The 18,063-nt window shown below is 44.5% G+C and overlaps 1 protein-coding gene across 1 annotated transcript in view; it reads right to left on the reverse strand.

Annotated features, from left to right (window-relative positions):
- Positions 1–18,063, reverse strand: part of sspo (SCO-spondin) — a 70,549-nt gene that overhangs the window by 6,218 nt on the left and 46,268 nt on the right. Inside the window, exons 93-113 of the mRNA XM_070853329.1 lie at positions 17,666–17,903; positions 17,356–17,508; positions 17,178–17,224; positions 16,372–16,542; positions 16,057–16,233; positions 14,927–15,082; positions 14,580–14,704; positions 13,485–13,624; positions 13,097–13,143; positions 12,777–13,013; positions 10,161–10,322; positions 9,837–9,953; positions 9,573–9,711; positions 9,168–9,364; positions 8,896–9,066; positions 8,564–8,691; positions 8,301–8,455; positions 6,363–6,409; positions 4,697–4,861; positions 3,985–4,193; positions 2,870–2,965 (exon numbers count right to left, since the gene is read on the reverse strand). Of these exons, the coding sequence (XP_070709430.1) occupies positions 2,870–2,965; positions 3,985–4,193; positions 4,697–4,861; positions 6,363–6,409; positions 8,301–8,455; positions 8,564–8,691; positions 8,896–9,066; positions 9,168–9,364; positions 9,573–9,711; positions 9,837–9,953; positions 10,161–10,322; positions 12,777–13,013; positions 13,097–13,143; positions 13,485–13,624; positions 14,580–14,704; positions 14,927–15,082; positions 16,057–16,233; positions 16,372–16,542; positions 17,178–17,224; positions 17,356–17,508; positions 17,666–17,903 (3,077 nt within the window). The remainder of the gene's footprint in view (positions 1–2,869; positions 2,966–3,984; positions 4,194–4,696; positions 4,862–6,362; positions 6,410–8,300; positions 8,456–8,563; positions 8,692–8,895; positions 9,067–9,167; positions 9,365–9,572; positions 9,712–9,836; positions 9,954–10,160; positions 10,323–12,776; positions 13,014–13,096; positions 13,144–13,484; positions 13,625–14,579; positions 14,705–14,926; positions 15,083–16,056; positions 16,234–16,371; positions 16,543–17,177; positions 17,225–17,355; positions 17,509–17,665; positions 17,904–18,063) is intronic.

Genomic DNA, 18,063 nt, shown 5'->3' on the forward strand with positions numbered 1-18,063 from the left:
TCTAGTTGGCTCTAGATAAAAAGCAAAGCTTTCTGCAAAGCAAAGGAATGTTATTTGTTATTTGATGGTAATCCATCCAATAGTTTTGAGACATTTCAGTAATGTGTGAATGAAGTACTTTTGCTAGAGGAGAAGTTATCACTATAGGAGGAGAAGGTATTACAATATGAGGAGAGGAGAGGAGAGGAGAGGAGAGGAGAGGAGAGGAGAGGAGAGGAGAGGAGAGGAGTTAAAAAAGAAAAGAAGGGAGACAGAAGAATGAGACCAAGACAGTGAGGTGAGGATACAAAGGATGTAGATGAGAGGAGTGAAGCTACTGAGGAAGACATATCCAGAACAGTCCGGAGACGAGCAGGGTGTCCCATGGTGGAGCTGTCTAAGAATAGCTGCTGTTAGCATGCAAAGTCACACACAGTCTGACAGCAACCTCACCAATATCAGACTCAACTCACTCCTGACTCCTGACTTCACCCAGCCATACCATTTCCCTCCCCTTTACACACACACACACCTCCTAACTGTTCACCCTGAGGACTTGTCCTCCCTCTCTGCACAGCTGCTAGCCTTCACTCAGGGATAGAGGGAGCCCACTCAGTGAAAAGTGAAAGGGAGGGATCACGAAGAAGACCATTTCAAGTCTTTCAGTTGTGTGTGTGTGTGTGTGTGTGTGTGTGTGTGTGATGTGATGCAGCAGGAAGAAGAATTATTGTGAACTGTGGATCTCTTGGCTATTTAAAAGAGAAGGGCACTTGGCATTTTGATGAGGAGATAAAAATGAGATAGAGATAAGAGTCCCATTAATGTATCTGGTACAGAAAAAAGAAACAACAGCAGTCGGTGATGGAGAGCAAACCTGATATGGGAACAGAAGCATCAGTGCATAACCTTGAAAAGGGACTCCCATCAGAGAGGAGGAGGCATGTTGGGAGACTGAAATGTTAAAAAAGCAAAGTCCTAAATGACAGAGTGCATTGACAATAACCAATTCTGAGCCTGTCAGGAGAGGGAACACAGTGCAACAAATGACCTTTTTATATTGGCCAGGATAAGGAGTACTTTCAATGAGGCATAATTCTGTGCAGGCAGGGGGGGGGGGCAAGAGATTTGAAAATGCAAGCAGAAATAGTTACACAACTCTGAGTCCCTCCAGAGACACAGTGAACCGGAACTGTGTACACCACAGGTGGGGGGCTCAGTAGACTGTCTACCCCGTGGAGCTCACTGTGCAATCAACCTCTCCTTTAAAGTTCTGGATGTCAGCAGAATGTATTTTTACTCTGGCCTTTAGACGGTGCCGCTTTGCTAAAGATATAAATTCAGCCCACTGTGTCAAGGAGGAGACAGACTTTTCTACTGGGACTTTGCTCAACTTCATCACCGTGGAGCCTATTCATCAGTGAGTGTTGTTCTTTATTTAAAGGGTTAGTACACCCAAATTACACAAGAAAATATGTTCTTTCTTACTTGAGGTATCCGGCCATAAAGCAGCTTTCCTTGGATTTTTTTTCCCCACGTATTGAGACAAAGGAAACAACCAAATCATGATGGAGCATCACAAATGAAATGAATTTAACACAGATGTCCCGTCGAAAAATCTGGACAGAACTAGACTGAAACAATCTGCCTGGATGGACAGAGAAGTATCGCAGAAGGCAGTTTTAGGAGAAAATGATCTCAGTTCCTTTTCGAAAAACAACACGAGGGGTGGCCTCATTGGGGGTGTCATGACCTTTTCCTCTATTTCTATCAAAAGCATCAAGTTCCATCAGTCTCAAACACTACACAATGAATTCATATCTATCTATGCATCTAGTTGTACGGAGCGCATGCATAATTGACACTGAGCCAACCGTCTCCTGCAAGATGGCCAGCTGTTAACCACTCATAGGCAGGCAGGCAGTCACCAAGCATGCACTGGTACCCACAATCCCTCATGACAAGACAGTTACCCGAACCATAGACAAAATGTTGCTAGGAAAACAGAACTGATGAATATCTACGAGCTATACGAGACTAGATAAAGACTGATTGTGCTTTACATGGTGCCGCTCCTTTTGCAGAACAGGTCTGAGCTCTGCCAAATGGTGGATATGTTGAATATCAAATGAACTCAATTGCACTTAATGAAACAAGGTTTCAGTGTTCCATGGGATGTAGAGGGACATGGTAAAGGAAAAGTGCACGCTCGTAGGAGGATCAGACAGTCAGGTATTGATCTACTTCAGCCAGTGACTTGCAGAGAACATCCCACACAGTTTTTTCGGAGAGCAGAGCATTTTCTCCCTCACTCAGAGGAGATGAGATGTTTGTGACCAGCAGAGATGCTGTGTAAACTGTACCTTTGTCTCTTAATAAATACTCTAGCAGTTCCACGGCTCAGGCCTCTAAAAAGTGCCAAACTGAAACATTCTAATAAGGAACAATCATGACACATCACACTGACTGAACTCCCCACAACCCATACACGCTGCTCTGCAATGAGGTCGATATGAGCAAAAAAGAGTTGGGATCCGCTGGCCTTATTTGCTAGAAGAAAGCCAGTGTTCGTTGTTTGAAAGATGCCTGGTGCAAGGACAGAAAAAAAAGATCTCTATGCAAGAGCTGCATCATGCAGACTGGCTGTGAGAGGGATGCGCCTTGCAAAGATGGAGCCTTTCTTCTTCCTGATAAAGCGCCTCAGTTTTCTGGTGGTGGGGATTAGCCATTCTATGATCTATACACAGTTTCTTAAGTGAATTTCCAGTGAAATGCCTCTAAATATCGGACCTTGGAGACTAGTATTCAGAAACTTCCTGTGGGTTCTTATCAAAGAGCATCCCATTCTGTAAGAAAGGACAGATTTAGTACCGAGTGTCAGTGTGTGTCTCACCTCATCACAGTGGAGTGGCGCACATCTTAACTGGCACAGCTTTTTCCCATTCATACAGCGACATGACAGACAGCCTTCCTCCCACTCTGATCCTGCCTGGCTCACACACACACACACACAAACAAACAAACACATGATATTTATTTTGTTTGACTTTTGAAATGCATGGTAATATGTATATATGCATCATAACTCAGGATCTGTTTCCTCCCCTCGTGCATACTTAAGGTAGCTGATGTGATGCTGTAATTATAGCAACACATAATACAGACTTCATGTGTGCGTTAGCGATGGGAATCATTAACATTCCTCCATTTTTTCCCCCCCATTCGAAAGCACCGACTAAGGAATGCCTTTGTGGCTCACACTGACCCATCTGGTTTAACAGTCATGAGGTAGCTGATTAGAAAACCACAGAGGGTCTTTATATGGACATTATTCATCATCAACAGCTGACAGACAGAGAGAGAGGGAGAGAGAGAGAGAGAGAAAGACAGAGTCGACGAGCAGAACGAAAGAGACAGAGAGCAAGTATGACTGAGAGGGAAACATGGAGGGAGAGACAGGAAGAGAGAAAGAGGAGGACTGCGGGAGAGGAGATGAAGAGAATAAGATGAAGAAAATGAGAGACTGAGCACGGATCGTGTAAAGAGAGCAGAAGGGGGACTATTGAACGATAAAGCAGAGGCATGAGAGGATGAAAGAAAGAAAGAAGAACAAAGATCAGGCAGGGGGGGTCTGACCACTTGTCGGTGTATGATTAATTCTTCTAATTCTATAATATCCCCTCTATCATAAATAATTCCTGGCAGGCTTGCCCAGCTGCGATCTGAGTCCTGGTTTTCTACAGCGCCTCCTACAAAATTGATGAAGCTGAGGGCTCGAGAGGCATTGTGGTGTAATGTGGCCCACGGGGCATGTCACTCATCTTCTAATAGGCCCTTCTTTATGAGTAAATAACACAATGGGAGTGAATGGGAGGGAACATGCACTGCGCTAATGGTAAGGTTCAACAAACACCACAATGAAGCAGGCAGAATGGGTACAGGCTGCCAAGTCAGCTGGGCAGCAGATGTCTGTTTACTTTGTGTGTGTGTGTGTGTGTGTGTGTGTACCTCCCACAGGATGCCCTGGTCATAGCAGGGGCAGAGGGCAGGGATGACACACGCACCCTCAGTGTTTCGGTAAAGCCCCTCCTGACACAGGCAGTCCTCGGCGGAGTGGCTGCAGTTGACAGGAGAGGAGTAAATGTCCTGGCAGCTCCTCTCGCACAGCGGCACCTCCTCTGACACCCTCCTCCTCCACTGTTCCCCAACTGGACAGGCTACGGAGGAGGAGAGGAAGGAGGAGGAGAGGGAGGAGGAGGAGGAGGAGAGGGAGGAGGAGGAGGAGGAGGAAAGGGAAGCGAGTGAGATGTGTTAAAAAGGTGACATGCAGGAGAGTAGAAAATAGAAAGGGAAGACGGTGGGATGGAGAGGGGAAATGGAAAAAGTGGGGGGGATTTTATGATGAATTGGTGGTGGGCAGGGAGTACGGGGAATCAGAAATAGTGCATTTGAGTATTAATCAGCGTGACATGCCCACTTATGTTTTCCAATGATTGTCTTTCTTGCTGAAACATACATTTAAACTACTTTTAACTAGTAATACATACATTAATACATTTAACTACTAGAATAAATGACTTGGCTAAACACCTCCCCTGAACAGCCAACTCATCCAAAAACACTTCCTGTCCCAAAGTTAAAACAGACAGTTCTTCTTCTAATGTTAGACATGTTGCTGTTAGTGTTAATAACACTGTTTGCGATGATCAGGCTCACTCACTGCAGTCTGGGCCTGTGCAGATTGTGGTGCGATGGTCAGGGCCCTCGCATGAGGCCCCTCCATACTGGCTTGGTTGCAGGACCATTCTAGTGGAGCTCTGGCGCCCCGTCCCACAGCTTGCTGAGCATGGACTCCACTGAGACCAGCTGGACCACTCACAGTCCACTGCAGGGGCAGATGACGGGAGAAGCAGCACATATAAGATGTCTGTTATCTGACCAATGATCCCGAGCTTGCCCATGTAAAATTAAAATTACAGGTATTACATTACTTTTATTAAACCCATTTAGTAACTACAACACTTATCTGGATGAAGATGAGTACTTACAAGTGCTGTACTGAGAATAGCCTAGCACTATGAACCACAGGCTGATTTACCTGCTGTATTCATACGCACACACAGGTTTCTGTTACGTTCGATGTAACTCACGAGCATGTCTGAGTGGGAGTGGCAAACATGAGAAGATGGTTTGTCTGCAAGTTTCCCAATTGCAAAGTACATGCTGTGTAGTTTTAAACTGAAGGACAGCATTCGATAAAGGGAGACTATGCTGTTGACTACAAAATGTTTCTTCCTGTTAAAGGGGAGTTTTTTCTTGCCACTGTCACCTAATGTCTGGTGCTGCTCATGTCGGGATTCTTGAATTCTTAATTTTAAATTCTTGAATCGTTGGGCCTCTCTCCTAATTAAAGAGTTTGGTCTAGACCTGCTCTTTAGATAACACCATGAATTGGCGCTATATAAATGAAGATTGATTGACAACTTCACATACAACAACTGCAAGGGCTGTCGGGGAACTATTTTCTGTGCTAGCTTTGTGTCTGAGATGATTTCTATGAGACCATCTAATTATTACATTATTCATTTGTTTCATTTTAATTGATTAATTTTCAAAAGTTTTATTGAATGGTTTCTAGAGAGTGTTCATTTTTTTGCATTCATTTTCAATACATTTCTATCCACCACTATTGACACGCCATCACTAAGAAGTCTGTATGACCTGTTATCTTATCAGTGTTGATAAAAGACCCTTGATCCTGTTTTTAGTGGCTGAGTGTGCTGTCAGCACCACACCAACTGAAAGCTGTACACTCCTTCAACCCTCCAGTGAACATTGCTCCTACAAGTGTCTCTGCTTCCCGAATATCCACTTTGGAGGTGTTGAGTAAAACATTCTCGTAATATGAGAATAAATTCCTCATTAACATGCACCTGAATTACTTGAAAAACACCCTGGCTTCCTGTGAGAGGAGAGGGGAGGCAGGAGGAGGACAAAAGGCCCTGCCGATCAAATGGTGACAGATAAAAACCTGCTGTTGGTCGACATTCAAGTCTCTTAAAAGGACTTGACGAGTTGCATCATCTAAAACTCTACTCCCCCTTTTTTTTTTTTCTCCAGTCCTTCCTGTCCCGCTAGTTCAAGACAGTATAAGATGTTTACAAAGCAAAAACCCAGTAATGGCCTTCGTAGCCTGTGATTGATGACAATGTCGCTCAGTTATTTGAGCCAACTGTTGCAACAGCTGTTCCTAACTACTGATAGACTGACATATCTATCATGTTCCTGATTGTCCAAAGACTATTGGTGCTGGTGCTTAAAGAGAGGCCCTATAAAGTGCAACAAATGGGTTTGGGTGAGAACAGGCGTGTGCATCCATCACTCACCATCACAGAGCCTGGCGGTACAGTTGAACGCTCCTCCTTGGCACACGCTGGAAAAAGACGAAGAATGAGGTGTGTAAAGTCACATGAGGACAAAAACAGTAACGGTGATATCGTAGAACACTGACACACCAAAGCAATCATCATGTAACACAGCTGAGCCCATCAGACTGTATTACGTGAATATCAAGACGGCGGTTAGGGAGATGAAATGACTTACAGCATGTCTGCGGCCTGCCACACTATCTGTCAGAGCAGATATCACAGCTCCAGACTGGATTGGTGTATGCACTGAAATTCAACTCTGCTGCCGTTGCTCCACAGCACAAATATTCTTTTCAATATCCAATTGGTACATTTTTCATAAATAAATCAGACCATGGTCAACCTACTGGTGCCACTGCTTCTGCTAGTGTTTCGTAGTCAATACCACAGTTCCCATAAAGCCTTGTGCGTATTTTTGCAAGGACATTTTGGTTCTTCTATCCTTTGGTCCAAGGCTTTAACTTTTACTTTAGCGTGATTGAATACATATGTTGTTTTCATAGGACTTAATTTGTGCTAACACCTCCTTTTCTGTGCTGTACATTTCCTGTTGTGCAACGGTTGGATTGGAGGTTAGGGCTGTGAGGCTTGGGAACAGACAATGCTATTTCTTCATCTATGACCTCAATCCTCCTTCCAGCCTTAATCAAGTAGTTTTTGGGGGTTCGTGTACTAATGTACAATTATAACTGGGGTTATTAAGATGCTGTTGCATCATTCATTCATAAAATGAAGCTAAACAATTATCTAGGAAATGAAAAGGGATGAATAAACAAAGTTCCCAAATAGGATATTACTAAATTCTTTTTATAAAAAAACTTGTGTTAAAGTGTTTTTTAAGCTATTGTACCAGAGGAGATATAGAAGTGATGCTGCATGTTCAGAGTTTGAACTATTGTTTGGTTCATGTGGACTTGAAGTCTTCTTTCAATTGGGCATCCAGGAGGACAGAGAGATTGATGAAGAGGCACAAGAGACAAATTTAGGAAATAAAAAAAGAGATGCTGATGAAAAAGCTGAAGCCACCTCATTGTAAACGCCTTGATGAAATAAATGTAGCATCATAGTGTATTAGTCGCTCAGTGAAAGGTCACACCAAGCCACTTTGTTTAGTGTTGAAATATTTCCACTTTTAAATGTTGCACTCACCTTTTTTCTGCTGCTGGTAAGATATGTATGGACTACACTTTAATACCAGTTTCTCTTCCACACCACGATCTTCCCTTTTTTACTTTCAGCTTCTCTTAAGAGCCAAAACTGCATGAACTTAACCAAATCCAGCAGAACGCATAGTTAACCTTGCCCATCATATCTCCTCCAGTTATTTCTGCTCTTCCCTCTTAAATGCTGAAGGATATGAGATGTCCTCTTGGACTGTGCACTAATTTCAAAGCTGGATTTTCTGACATCTGCATACAATATTTTATACAATGTTAAAAAGCCTTCCAGTGTCCATCCTACTTTCCACTGTGGGACAGTCAGTTGCTCTTTGTTGACTCAACTTATTAAGATGTGACCATGTCATATTTACCAAGTATTTGCACTCACATGGTCTTTGATCAGCACTTGTATGCCACTTGTTCTTGGCTGCAGCCTGAATGTGTTGTGAATCACATGGAAGCTTTGTGCATAGATCTTTTACTAACCAGTCCACCATGTGTTTTATCAAACTGGGTTATGATAGAACCTGTCCCAGTAGTTGTAAAGAAAATTTAAAACAGAAAACTTTAAATATTGAGCTGTAATGCTAGATTCCCATTGTGGCAGGATGCACAGGTTCAGTCTGGCATTAAAGTTAACTATGGTCACGCTCAGTCTGACCCTGCTGGCCTACAAAGGGTTAAATCAGTGAACGAATGGATGAATTGTGTAGAGTGTGTTACCACGGTGTGTTACCATGTGTTGCAGAGGTGCTGGATGGTCGTTCCAGGTGGCAGCAGGACTTCTCTGATCTCCTCAATGCTGAAGGTCCAGTTTTGGTAACCAGCCGGCAGGGACAGTGGTGAACAGGGACAGTCAGCGTGGGACACACAGGAGCCTTCATGTAACACCTATGGGGGGGGGGGGACACAGTTAGACTGGGAAGTATCAGATTGTATCAGGAACACACCAAAATATATCACAGCTACACACACACACACATACAGAGGTGTCCAGACCTGTCCAGGAGGGCAAGTGCACCCAGGGGTGCAGGGTCCGGGTAAACACTGAGTGTGTGGCCACAGGTCCTCACAGGTGTATGGACAGGAACCTGAACAGTCACTAAACACCTGCCCGCTGGGACACTCTGGGGCACAGGGACAGACAAATGGGCATGGGATAAGTTACATCTCGTCTCTTATATAATTCAAAACAAAGGAATCCTGTCTCTCAGGTTCAACCTTTGACAGCATAACACACAATTACCACTTTCTTTAACTGTAATACAGGAATTCTAGTGCATGGCAGAAATGTGACAATTCTCCACGGTGTGTGTGTGTGTTTGCGTTACCAGGCCGGCAGCTGTTGGTGTTACACACAGTGTGCTGTTCAAGTGGTCCAACACACGCTGTCCCACCAGCCTCTGGCTCTCTGAGGACTGTCTTATTCCGCACTGACAACCCGCCACCACACGTGGCGCTGCACTCACTCCAGGGTGACCACTCGCTCAACAAACATCCCACTGGAGAGAAACTTTCAGTAAGTTAAATGTGCCCTGTTAACACAAACAGAAAGCTTGGGACATTCTCAATTGTGCATCTGGGTACTTGTTCCACGTCTGACCTGGACACGATGGCTGATCACAGCTCGCTGTCTGCATGGTGTTGGCACAGGAAGGACCACCCTCTGTGTCCTGGCAGGGGCGTGTTCTTGTTCTCTGACCACGCCCGCAGGAAACTGAGCAGGAGCTCCATGGGCTCCAGGGTTCATAGACCGGGCAGGGACGCTTGGTGCACACAAGAGTGCCATTCTCACACACACTGCAGATGGAGCGGTGAGATTAAGGCTTGAGCTCAGGCTTAGTGGAAAAGTAAAGTATCAGAAGCGTACAGCCAAGTGTAGCAGACCTGAACAGGCAATAAAGTGTGAAAATCTGCTCTTAACGTGAGACATCCTCCAGTAATATAACAGATCAAACGTGGACAAACATCCCTCCAAGAAATGGAAGTGACACAAAGCCGTTCTCACCAGGTGTTACAGTCCACGGAAAGCTCTGCTTTAGGGATGAACTCCAGCGTCCCATTGCCTGATGGGATACCACAGCGACACTCTGTCACTGACACACAGTGGCCATCCTGCAACAACTGTCCCTCTGGACACCGACAGCCTGAGAAATAAAAGAAAAGAGAGAAAATCAAAAGAGAAATTGAACAAAAATAGAGAGACAGATTCTCTGGCTGATCAAGCGATCGAAGAGTATTTTAATCTACTGTTCATCAAGTCTAAGCATACCTGGGTGACAGGCTCCTTGGAGACACTGCACATGCTCCCATAAGTCAGTGCAGCTGCGAGGACATTGATTGGCACAGCTCTCTTTGTAGCTCCGTCCTCTATCCTCACAGCGCTCGCCTGCAAAACAAGGGAAATCAATCTCTCCCACTCGTTTTGCCATCATTAGAGAGGGACTGGAGACTCAGCTGGCATGCCCCAACTGATCTGACCCCCTACAAACCACATTTCTTTGACACATAAATTGCTGATTGAAGCTTTCTACTTATGTCTCTGAGCGGTTTGTAAATGTTTACAGCGACTCGAGTGAGTTTTAAACAGTTGTACCTGGGCAGAGTCCCGTGTTACAGCTCTGGCTCTGTGTCTGTTGGCTCTTACAGTGGGGTCCTGGGGGAGAGGCCAGGGGTCGCCTGTAGCGTTGCCTGACTCCGCCGCTGCACGGATCTGCACAGGCTGTCCAAGCGCTCCACACGCTCCACTGACACAGATCTGGATGGGTAGAACGGTTATCATAACCACCATCAACTGGTCCATAATCATCTTGATTATAATGACTGTAATTACGGTGGTGACTGCAGAAATAGCTGTAATTGTTGCATCGTAATCAACAACAACAAAAGCGTATTTGTTGTTAATGGACTCATGCACAAGCCCACTTGAGCTGGTGAGATGATTCATATATAGAGATAAGAGATTATTTATCTATTTCTGTGTACTCACAGTGTCTGTCCTCACCGAGTAGTTTTTAGAGATCTGGATAAACTATGAGGAAGTACAAGGCTTCAAATATTTGACATGCAAACCAAACCTCAGCTCCACTGGGGCATGATAGTAATTCTGAGCCATGCCCATTCATATCCACAGGGGGAGGGGACAGAGAGGAAAATGATCATGTTGAGTCCAGCATGGATCATTCATACAACGCTAAATCTAATTAACCTTATATATCCCCACATGGACAGAGAACTCATCAAATCTTTCCATTTGCACTCCTTTGGGGAATAATGAGAATAGAGCATAATACCATTTTTTGTCACAGTGGATACTGATGACACACTCTTAAACAGTCTATTCATTTGAGCTGACAGCAGTGAACTGACACAAATACAGACGGCAGCCTGGTACCAAACGTTTTACTACAGGTTCCACACTCATTAGAAGTAGAATGTATTATAACCCCAATAAGTCGTGAAAGACTCTCCAGCTGGTCCAGAACGCTGCTGCTTGTGTTCTGATGAGAACTAAGAGAAGAGACCACATTTCTCCTGTACTGGCTTCTCTTCATTGGCTTCCAGTAAAATCTAGAATAGAGTTTAAAATCCTTCTCCTCACCTACAAGGTTCTTAATGGTCAGGCTCCATCATATCTTAAAGAACTCATAGTACCGTACTACCCCACTAGAGCACTGTGCTCCCAGACTGCAGGCCTACTGGTGGTTCCTAAAGTCCTCTAAAGTAGTGATGGAGCCAGAGCTTTCAGCTATCAGGCTCCTCTCCTGTGGAACCTCCTTCCAGTTTGGGTTCGGGGGGGCAGACACCCTCTCTACATTTAAGAGTAGACTAAAAACCTTCCTAAAAGCCTATAGTTTAGGGCTGGATCAGGCCTTAGACCAGCCCCTAATTATGCTGCTATAGGCTTAGACTGCCGGGGGACTCCCCATGATGCACTGGGCTCCTCTCTCCTCCTCTTCCTCTCCATCCTGATGCTTCATGTCTCTTTAATGGCGGTTACTAACTTGGTATCTTCCCCAGAGCCTTTCTGCGCTATAAAGCTAAAGATTGATTGATTGATTGATTGATAATGTAACTAGATAATAACAGTTATTGTGATCCAATTGTATTGGAAAACTGTGTTTGACTTTGTGGTACTACAACGTTCTCCTACTAGCTAAGACTATTGAAAAGAAAACTTTTTAACCATAATTATGTGCACATAGATTTAAGTAACAGTAAGTGACTAGAGCCCCATACAGCCACTGAAAAACTGAGCTAAGCAATGATTTGATATTCCAAAATGTCCTCAAGAAATCTAGGTGTAGTAATTGAATCAGCCTACCATCATCTTAAGAATATATCAAGAATTAAAGGATGTGTGTCTTAGCAGGATTTAGAAAAACGTCCATGGTTTATCTCTAATAGGCTAAAGTACTGTAATGTGTCTACATGTCAACCAGACAGCTCATTCATAACCATGCTGCTAAAGCCTCACCAGGACTAAGACAGTGGACTGTATCTGCTTAGTTCTCAGCTCTTTGCATTGGCCTCCTGCGTTCCCAGAATGGTCACGGGCTAAAACACCTCTCTGATCTACTGCTACGCTACTAACTGTCAAGACCTCCGGGGTCCAAACTAGACACGGAGAAGCAACATTCAGTTTGTTACCAATGCTCCAACTCTCAGGACTCTTAAACATTAGGCTTAATACATTTCTGTTTTCTACTGCTCTACCTTAATCTACTTCTTCATATCTCGTGCTGTTCTGTACAAAAGACACATCTTAAAGTCCTTTTTAGATGTGTCTTTATCGGGTTGTGTCCCTTGTGCTTAATTGTCTTGATGCCTTTTTATGTCTTATGTAAAACACTTTAAAAAGGTGCCACAAAAATACATTTGCCTTATAATATTTCCCTCTCCTTCCCAGAGACGTTCATGTTAGAGTCGTTTCATCAGCACAGTCACTCTCTGACCCAGTCCAGGATTCACTGTTTCTATGGTGCCATACATTTTAGCTCTGACAAGTTCACTGCATCGTCTGCATGCAATCTTATGATGGGAGCAACATGTTGTGTGGGGAACTCGGGTGAAGCAAAATGGTCCCATTCCTTACTTTCTTCCACTGTGGAGATAAAGGAGCAACTGGAGCCTGACAGAGGCATACTGAGGGACTGACTGCTTTTCTGGACTCAGATAAAAGATTCAGTCACTCTTGGACAAACTCTATTACCTCTGCAGATGTTAGCATCTGGACAGAGCCTGTCCTCTACCAGTGGTCCTGGACACTGGCTCTCTTTCTCTTCTCTGGAGACTGGAAACCCAGAATCCAGGTCCAGGCAGGCCCGGAAACGCCTCTGGATTGAAACCATCTTGCTGCCACTGATAACTCCTGCTTGGGAGGCGCTGTGCTGCAGGGAGGCCACACAGGGGGAACATGGAGTCCACTCTGACCACTCGCTAAAGATGACTGACAGAAAAAGCAGGATGCCAGGATGATGGGATTATTCAACCAGAGGTCTTTGCGTTACTCTTATTACTCGGTTTTCTTACCTTCACACTCTCTCATGTCACACTGTAAAGTTCCATCATAGCAAAGACTGCAGGGCAGAAACAGCCAAACAAACAGATTAAATAAAAATATGCCAAACTGAGTCATAGATTCCACACAAGCAGAGAGCAAACAAGAAGTGGAGAGAAAGAAAAATGCAGCACAGATACACAAACACGACTGTAGCCATGGCATTAGCACTTCCAACTGCATTTGCCCTGTTTTAATGCAGAGCTTTGCACCGCTGCAGCACGGTTAAGACTGTTATACAAGTATTTCTCACACTTTGTCTTGAAAAGCTGAAAATCAGAAAGGTTGGATGTAACAGAGGGACTGATACTGAAAGCACTCTGCCATGGCTCCATGTGTTTTTAACAGCCAGGGCCTAACCAGGTACTGCAGCCTATGTTGACTGTGGCCCCCTGAGGGACAGTGACCGGTGTGGGTGGTTGTCCCGGAGCTTGGTGCTGCAGGTGGACGCAGCCACACTCCTCTGGAGGAACACAGCTACCATTCTGATGCAGCAGGCCCTGGAAGAGGAAATATACAATTCACAAAAAAGGAAAAGGGGTATAGTGGAGGCGTAACTGTCTGTGCAGTTCTTTTCCCCTGTATCTACAGTGTAATGCTCAGTAAAAATCTATAAATATGTTGATAACTGTACACACGAGGCAAAACAAACCTAATTGTAAAATGTATAATGTGTGTATGCTGCAGCTAGTAGTTGTTTTAACATTTGAAGTTATAAAGTTAAGTGATATTTCTATAATAATCAGTCGACAATGTGGAAGAGGTTGCTCATAGAGATGAGCCTACAGAGAATCAGTTGCAGCGTACTGATGAGCACACCTGTACTGCTCTGGTTCGCTCTCACTGCTCTCAGTGCTGGTTTTAGAGAAAAAAGTTCTAAAAACCTGCTGCACGTAACCTGCTCAGCAGACAGACACAGCCAGAGAGCAGCTGGTGAACACGGTGGAGCACTTAGCAGCTAAAGAGCAAATATTTCCCTCAGGAGATGGTGGAGACCAAACACAGAGCTAAAATGACTCTGAATATTGAACAGTACATTTGCCAGGTGGCCAGAAACACATCTATGTAAGTATTCAACATAAAAGCAAGTCATAGTTGATCTGTGTTAGGTGGCGCGTTCTATGCCTCTGATGAGAGTTTGCTATAACTGCAGATTTTTTTTTCCAGGCAGAATATATCTGGTTGCTCTCTTGTACATCAAATGTATTTAGGTGTAGAATTAAAATCTAAAAAATGAAGGTGCATTGCAAGGTGCATGCAACTATGATGTGTAGTCAAAATAGAACATACAGGATCACAAACATCATTTGTGATTTATGTGTTTTTTAATTAAACTGTCCGAATCACATTCGTCCTCAATGATCAGCAATAAACAATGTAGTTATACCGGGATCAAGAATGTCACACGTTATTGTGAGTTGAAGATTTGAGCACAGTGAAATATGAAATATCCACCTGTGGGCAGTAGCAGCCAGGTGTACACTTCCTGACACCTAAACACAGATCTCCGTGGCTCAGCAGTGCACACTGCTTCTCACAGGGCGAACCACAAGCTGAGTACACAAATGGTTCTTCACAATCTACAGATGAAAAAAAAAAAAAAAAAAGGTACATCAGTGTCCTCAATCAAACACAAAACAAATTCTCACACAAAGAGGTGCTTGGTTTCCTGTGTGTACATTTGGGTCCCAGTCTGCTTATTTCAGGGCGGGAAAAGGAAATTCAAGAATAATAACAAACAGGCATCTTTAAGCATACGAACTCAGAAACATACATGTGTTTTCCCGTGGCTGTAAACTCACCATCACACTGACTGAGCCTACATGTCCTGCTCTGTGTTTCGACGGGAGTGCACTGTTGTCCCCTGGTGGCGGGGGAGAGAGCCACACGGTAGCGCTGCTGCCGCTGAGACTCGCAGGAGCACTGAGACCACACACTCCACTGAGACATGGGACAGCCTGCAGAGGAAAACCGTCAAACCATCTGGTGCTACACGGAATTCTAAACAAATAATTCATGCTATTTGTGATTCACTCAGCGAAGCAGCACTCTGAGTTGGCACTCACCCAGAGTTAGTCCTGGTGAGTCTGTTGCTAAGTTAATCATATAATGGATCTATTTATACACTCAACTTTAGGATATCACACAAATCTGTCTTACTGGCATCAACTACTAAAGTACAGTTAAAGCAGAAACAAACATTTGACACAACACTCCAATAATGCCATATTGTCCAGGCTTAAAATACATCATCTTGCTAGCCAACATTTAAAGATAATAATAATTAATGTTAATTTGTTGTCTGTGACTCATTTTATTGCCTTAAGGTGGTCTGTATCTGTACAGCGCCTTTCTAGTCATTTCAACTAATCAAAGCTCTTTTCCATCACATCCTCATTCACCCATTCGCACATCATTCATACAGGAGGAATCTAAGTTGGAGGAGAATCTTCTTTAAGAATCTACTCTTCTTTAACACACATTCACACTAACTCTAGGGGCAGACACTCACCACATACTGTAACAGACCCTCATGGACTGAACAAGGATAAGGACCGGTGTTTTCATTGACGACTGATGATGATCTAGTTGGTTAGTTTTCTCATATTTGTTGATCTTCATTCTAATGGTCACTTATTTATAGAGCAGTTGCTTGAGGGGTCCTGTCTGTATGAATAGGTTTATCCCTATTGTACCTTATGCTGTCAGCCTATTTTATCAGTTCTCTATTTTCTCTGTTGTAAATATTGTGAATAATCTGGTGGGCTGGAGCTTGACCTGAATCAGGTGAAGTCTACACTGTATACGAACCTTCTTAATCCATGTTGAATATCACCTGATGAAGACAATGGGGGGGGCTTCTGTGGTCTGACTGCTCAGCATCCGTTTATCAGGAGGAACAGTTGTTGGGTTTGGTCTGTAGTGTGTGTACCTGGACAGGGCTGTTTGTAACACAGCTGGGTCTCCTCTCTGTTCCTCTCAGCCTCGACCTCAGCGGGACACGCTGCATCTCCTCCCTCCTCACACGCACACACCCTGTGACGTGACACCGAACCTGCGCCGCAGCTCCGGGAACACGGTGACCATGGTGACCAGGGGCAAAGCTCATCTGTCGACAACAGAGTCAGCATGATGTCTTTACTCGTTTCATAATCCTGTTCTGCTGACATTCTTCTTTACAACTTGTATCAGACAGATGATGTGGATGCGACTGAATCAATATCAGTGTGGTCTTTTCCGAACAAACCCAGACATGGAGGAGTGTGACAGTCCTGTGTTTCCCTCCCTGGCCCGCTGCAGTGGGAGCCGTTGTTACGCGGCGGGGGGTTGATGCAGGCGCGGGTTCGAACCTGTGTGCCTTGACTGCAGGTCACTGAGCAGCCAGACCACACCGACCATGGGGTCCAGCCACCATCCACTGGAAATAACAAACAGGATTTGGCCATTCAACACAGGTTCCACAGGTCAGATGGAAATGTGTACAGTGGTCCCTCGTTTACTGCGGGGGTTACGTTCTAAAAATAACCCGCAATAGGCGAAATCCGCGAAGTAGTCAGCTTTATTTTTTACAATTATTCTATATATTTTAAGGCTGTAAAACCCCTCACCATACAGTTTATACACTTTTCTCAGACAGGCATTAACATTTTCTCACATTTATCTCTTGTTTGACTTGTTTGTTTGTCTCGCAAACAGGCAGCACTTAAAAGTCACACTGCTAGCGATTGAACATTTATGTAAATTTGGCAAGCCGAACGCATTCTGTACTGTACAGAGACACGAGATTAATTGACATTGGTCTACAGTCCCTTAGCCAATCAGGACGCAGAACACAATGCGCGTTCATACACTGTAAAAAAAAAAGCATGCAAAATTGCACCGCGAAACAGCGAGGCCGCGAAAGGTGAATCGCGTTATAGCGAGGGACTACTGTATATTCTCTGAATACTGAAATGTTGAAATACTCAGAGTTCAGGACATGGTGTAACACATCTGCAACAGTGCCCATGTTAATCTGCCACATTTCGGCTTGTTTGATTTACTCTGACACACCTCTGCAGTCAATGTCTTGGCAGTAGTCTCCCTCTGGGGTGCATGAGCTGGGAGGCAAAACAAAGTGGAGAATGTTGAAAACACACAAGTGGAATCTTTTCGACTCGCATTTTCTTTTCAGTAAAACCGTTACCGGCAAAACATTCTTCTCCTCTGTGTTTGTGTGCATCCATCTCACCATTGTTTACACTCGCCCTGCAGCCAGGTGTCTCCCACACTGAGCTCCTGGTCGTCATGGAGACACAGGGGTGGACAGGGTCCGGGGTCGCACGATTTATTCTGGACTTCCTCGAACTGGCAGTCTGTTCCTTCATTCTCTGGAACCAGAGACCTGAGGCACAACAGAGGCACAGAACAGTATATTTGTGTTTACTGTATTGTCATTACAAAGAAATATTTTTCCCTGAGAAGAACGGGGCTCTATAATGTATATGTATGTGTGTATGCATGCATGTGTAAAAGGCAATTTGTGAGTGTCTGTTCCTCACCTGTATCTGGTTCTCTGGCCCCGCCCACAGGAGACGCTGCACAAGGCCCAACTGGACCATGAGCTCCAAATGCAGGAGGCCTGGCAGCTGTGATTGGTGCAGAGGAGCTGTCCGTCAGAGCAGCTACAGTTGTTACAGCCCACCTGATGCCAGCTGCCAGCTGCCCAAATCTGTCCCAGTGAGTCCACACAGTCACACTGCCACAGCTGCACACACACCCCGTCCTGCTGCAGCTGGCCTGGACACACACACACACACACACACACACACATACACACATACACACATACACACAACACAACATATTTTGTCAGCCACCTCTAGCTGTATGTAGCCAGATCTCCAGAAGCCATGTAGATTGTTTTGATTTTGATATATCTGTCAGCAATACCTCCAGA

Source organism: Pempheris klunzingeri, chromosome 21, assembly GCF_042242105.1.
Source record: "Pempheris klunzingeri isolate RE-2024b chromosome 21, fPemKlu1.hap1, whole genome shotgun sequence".
In the NCBI taxonomy this organism is placed as follows: Eukaryota; Metazoa; Chordata; class Actinopteri; order Acropomatiformes; family Pempheridae; genus Pempheris; species Pempheris klunzingeri.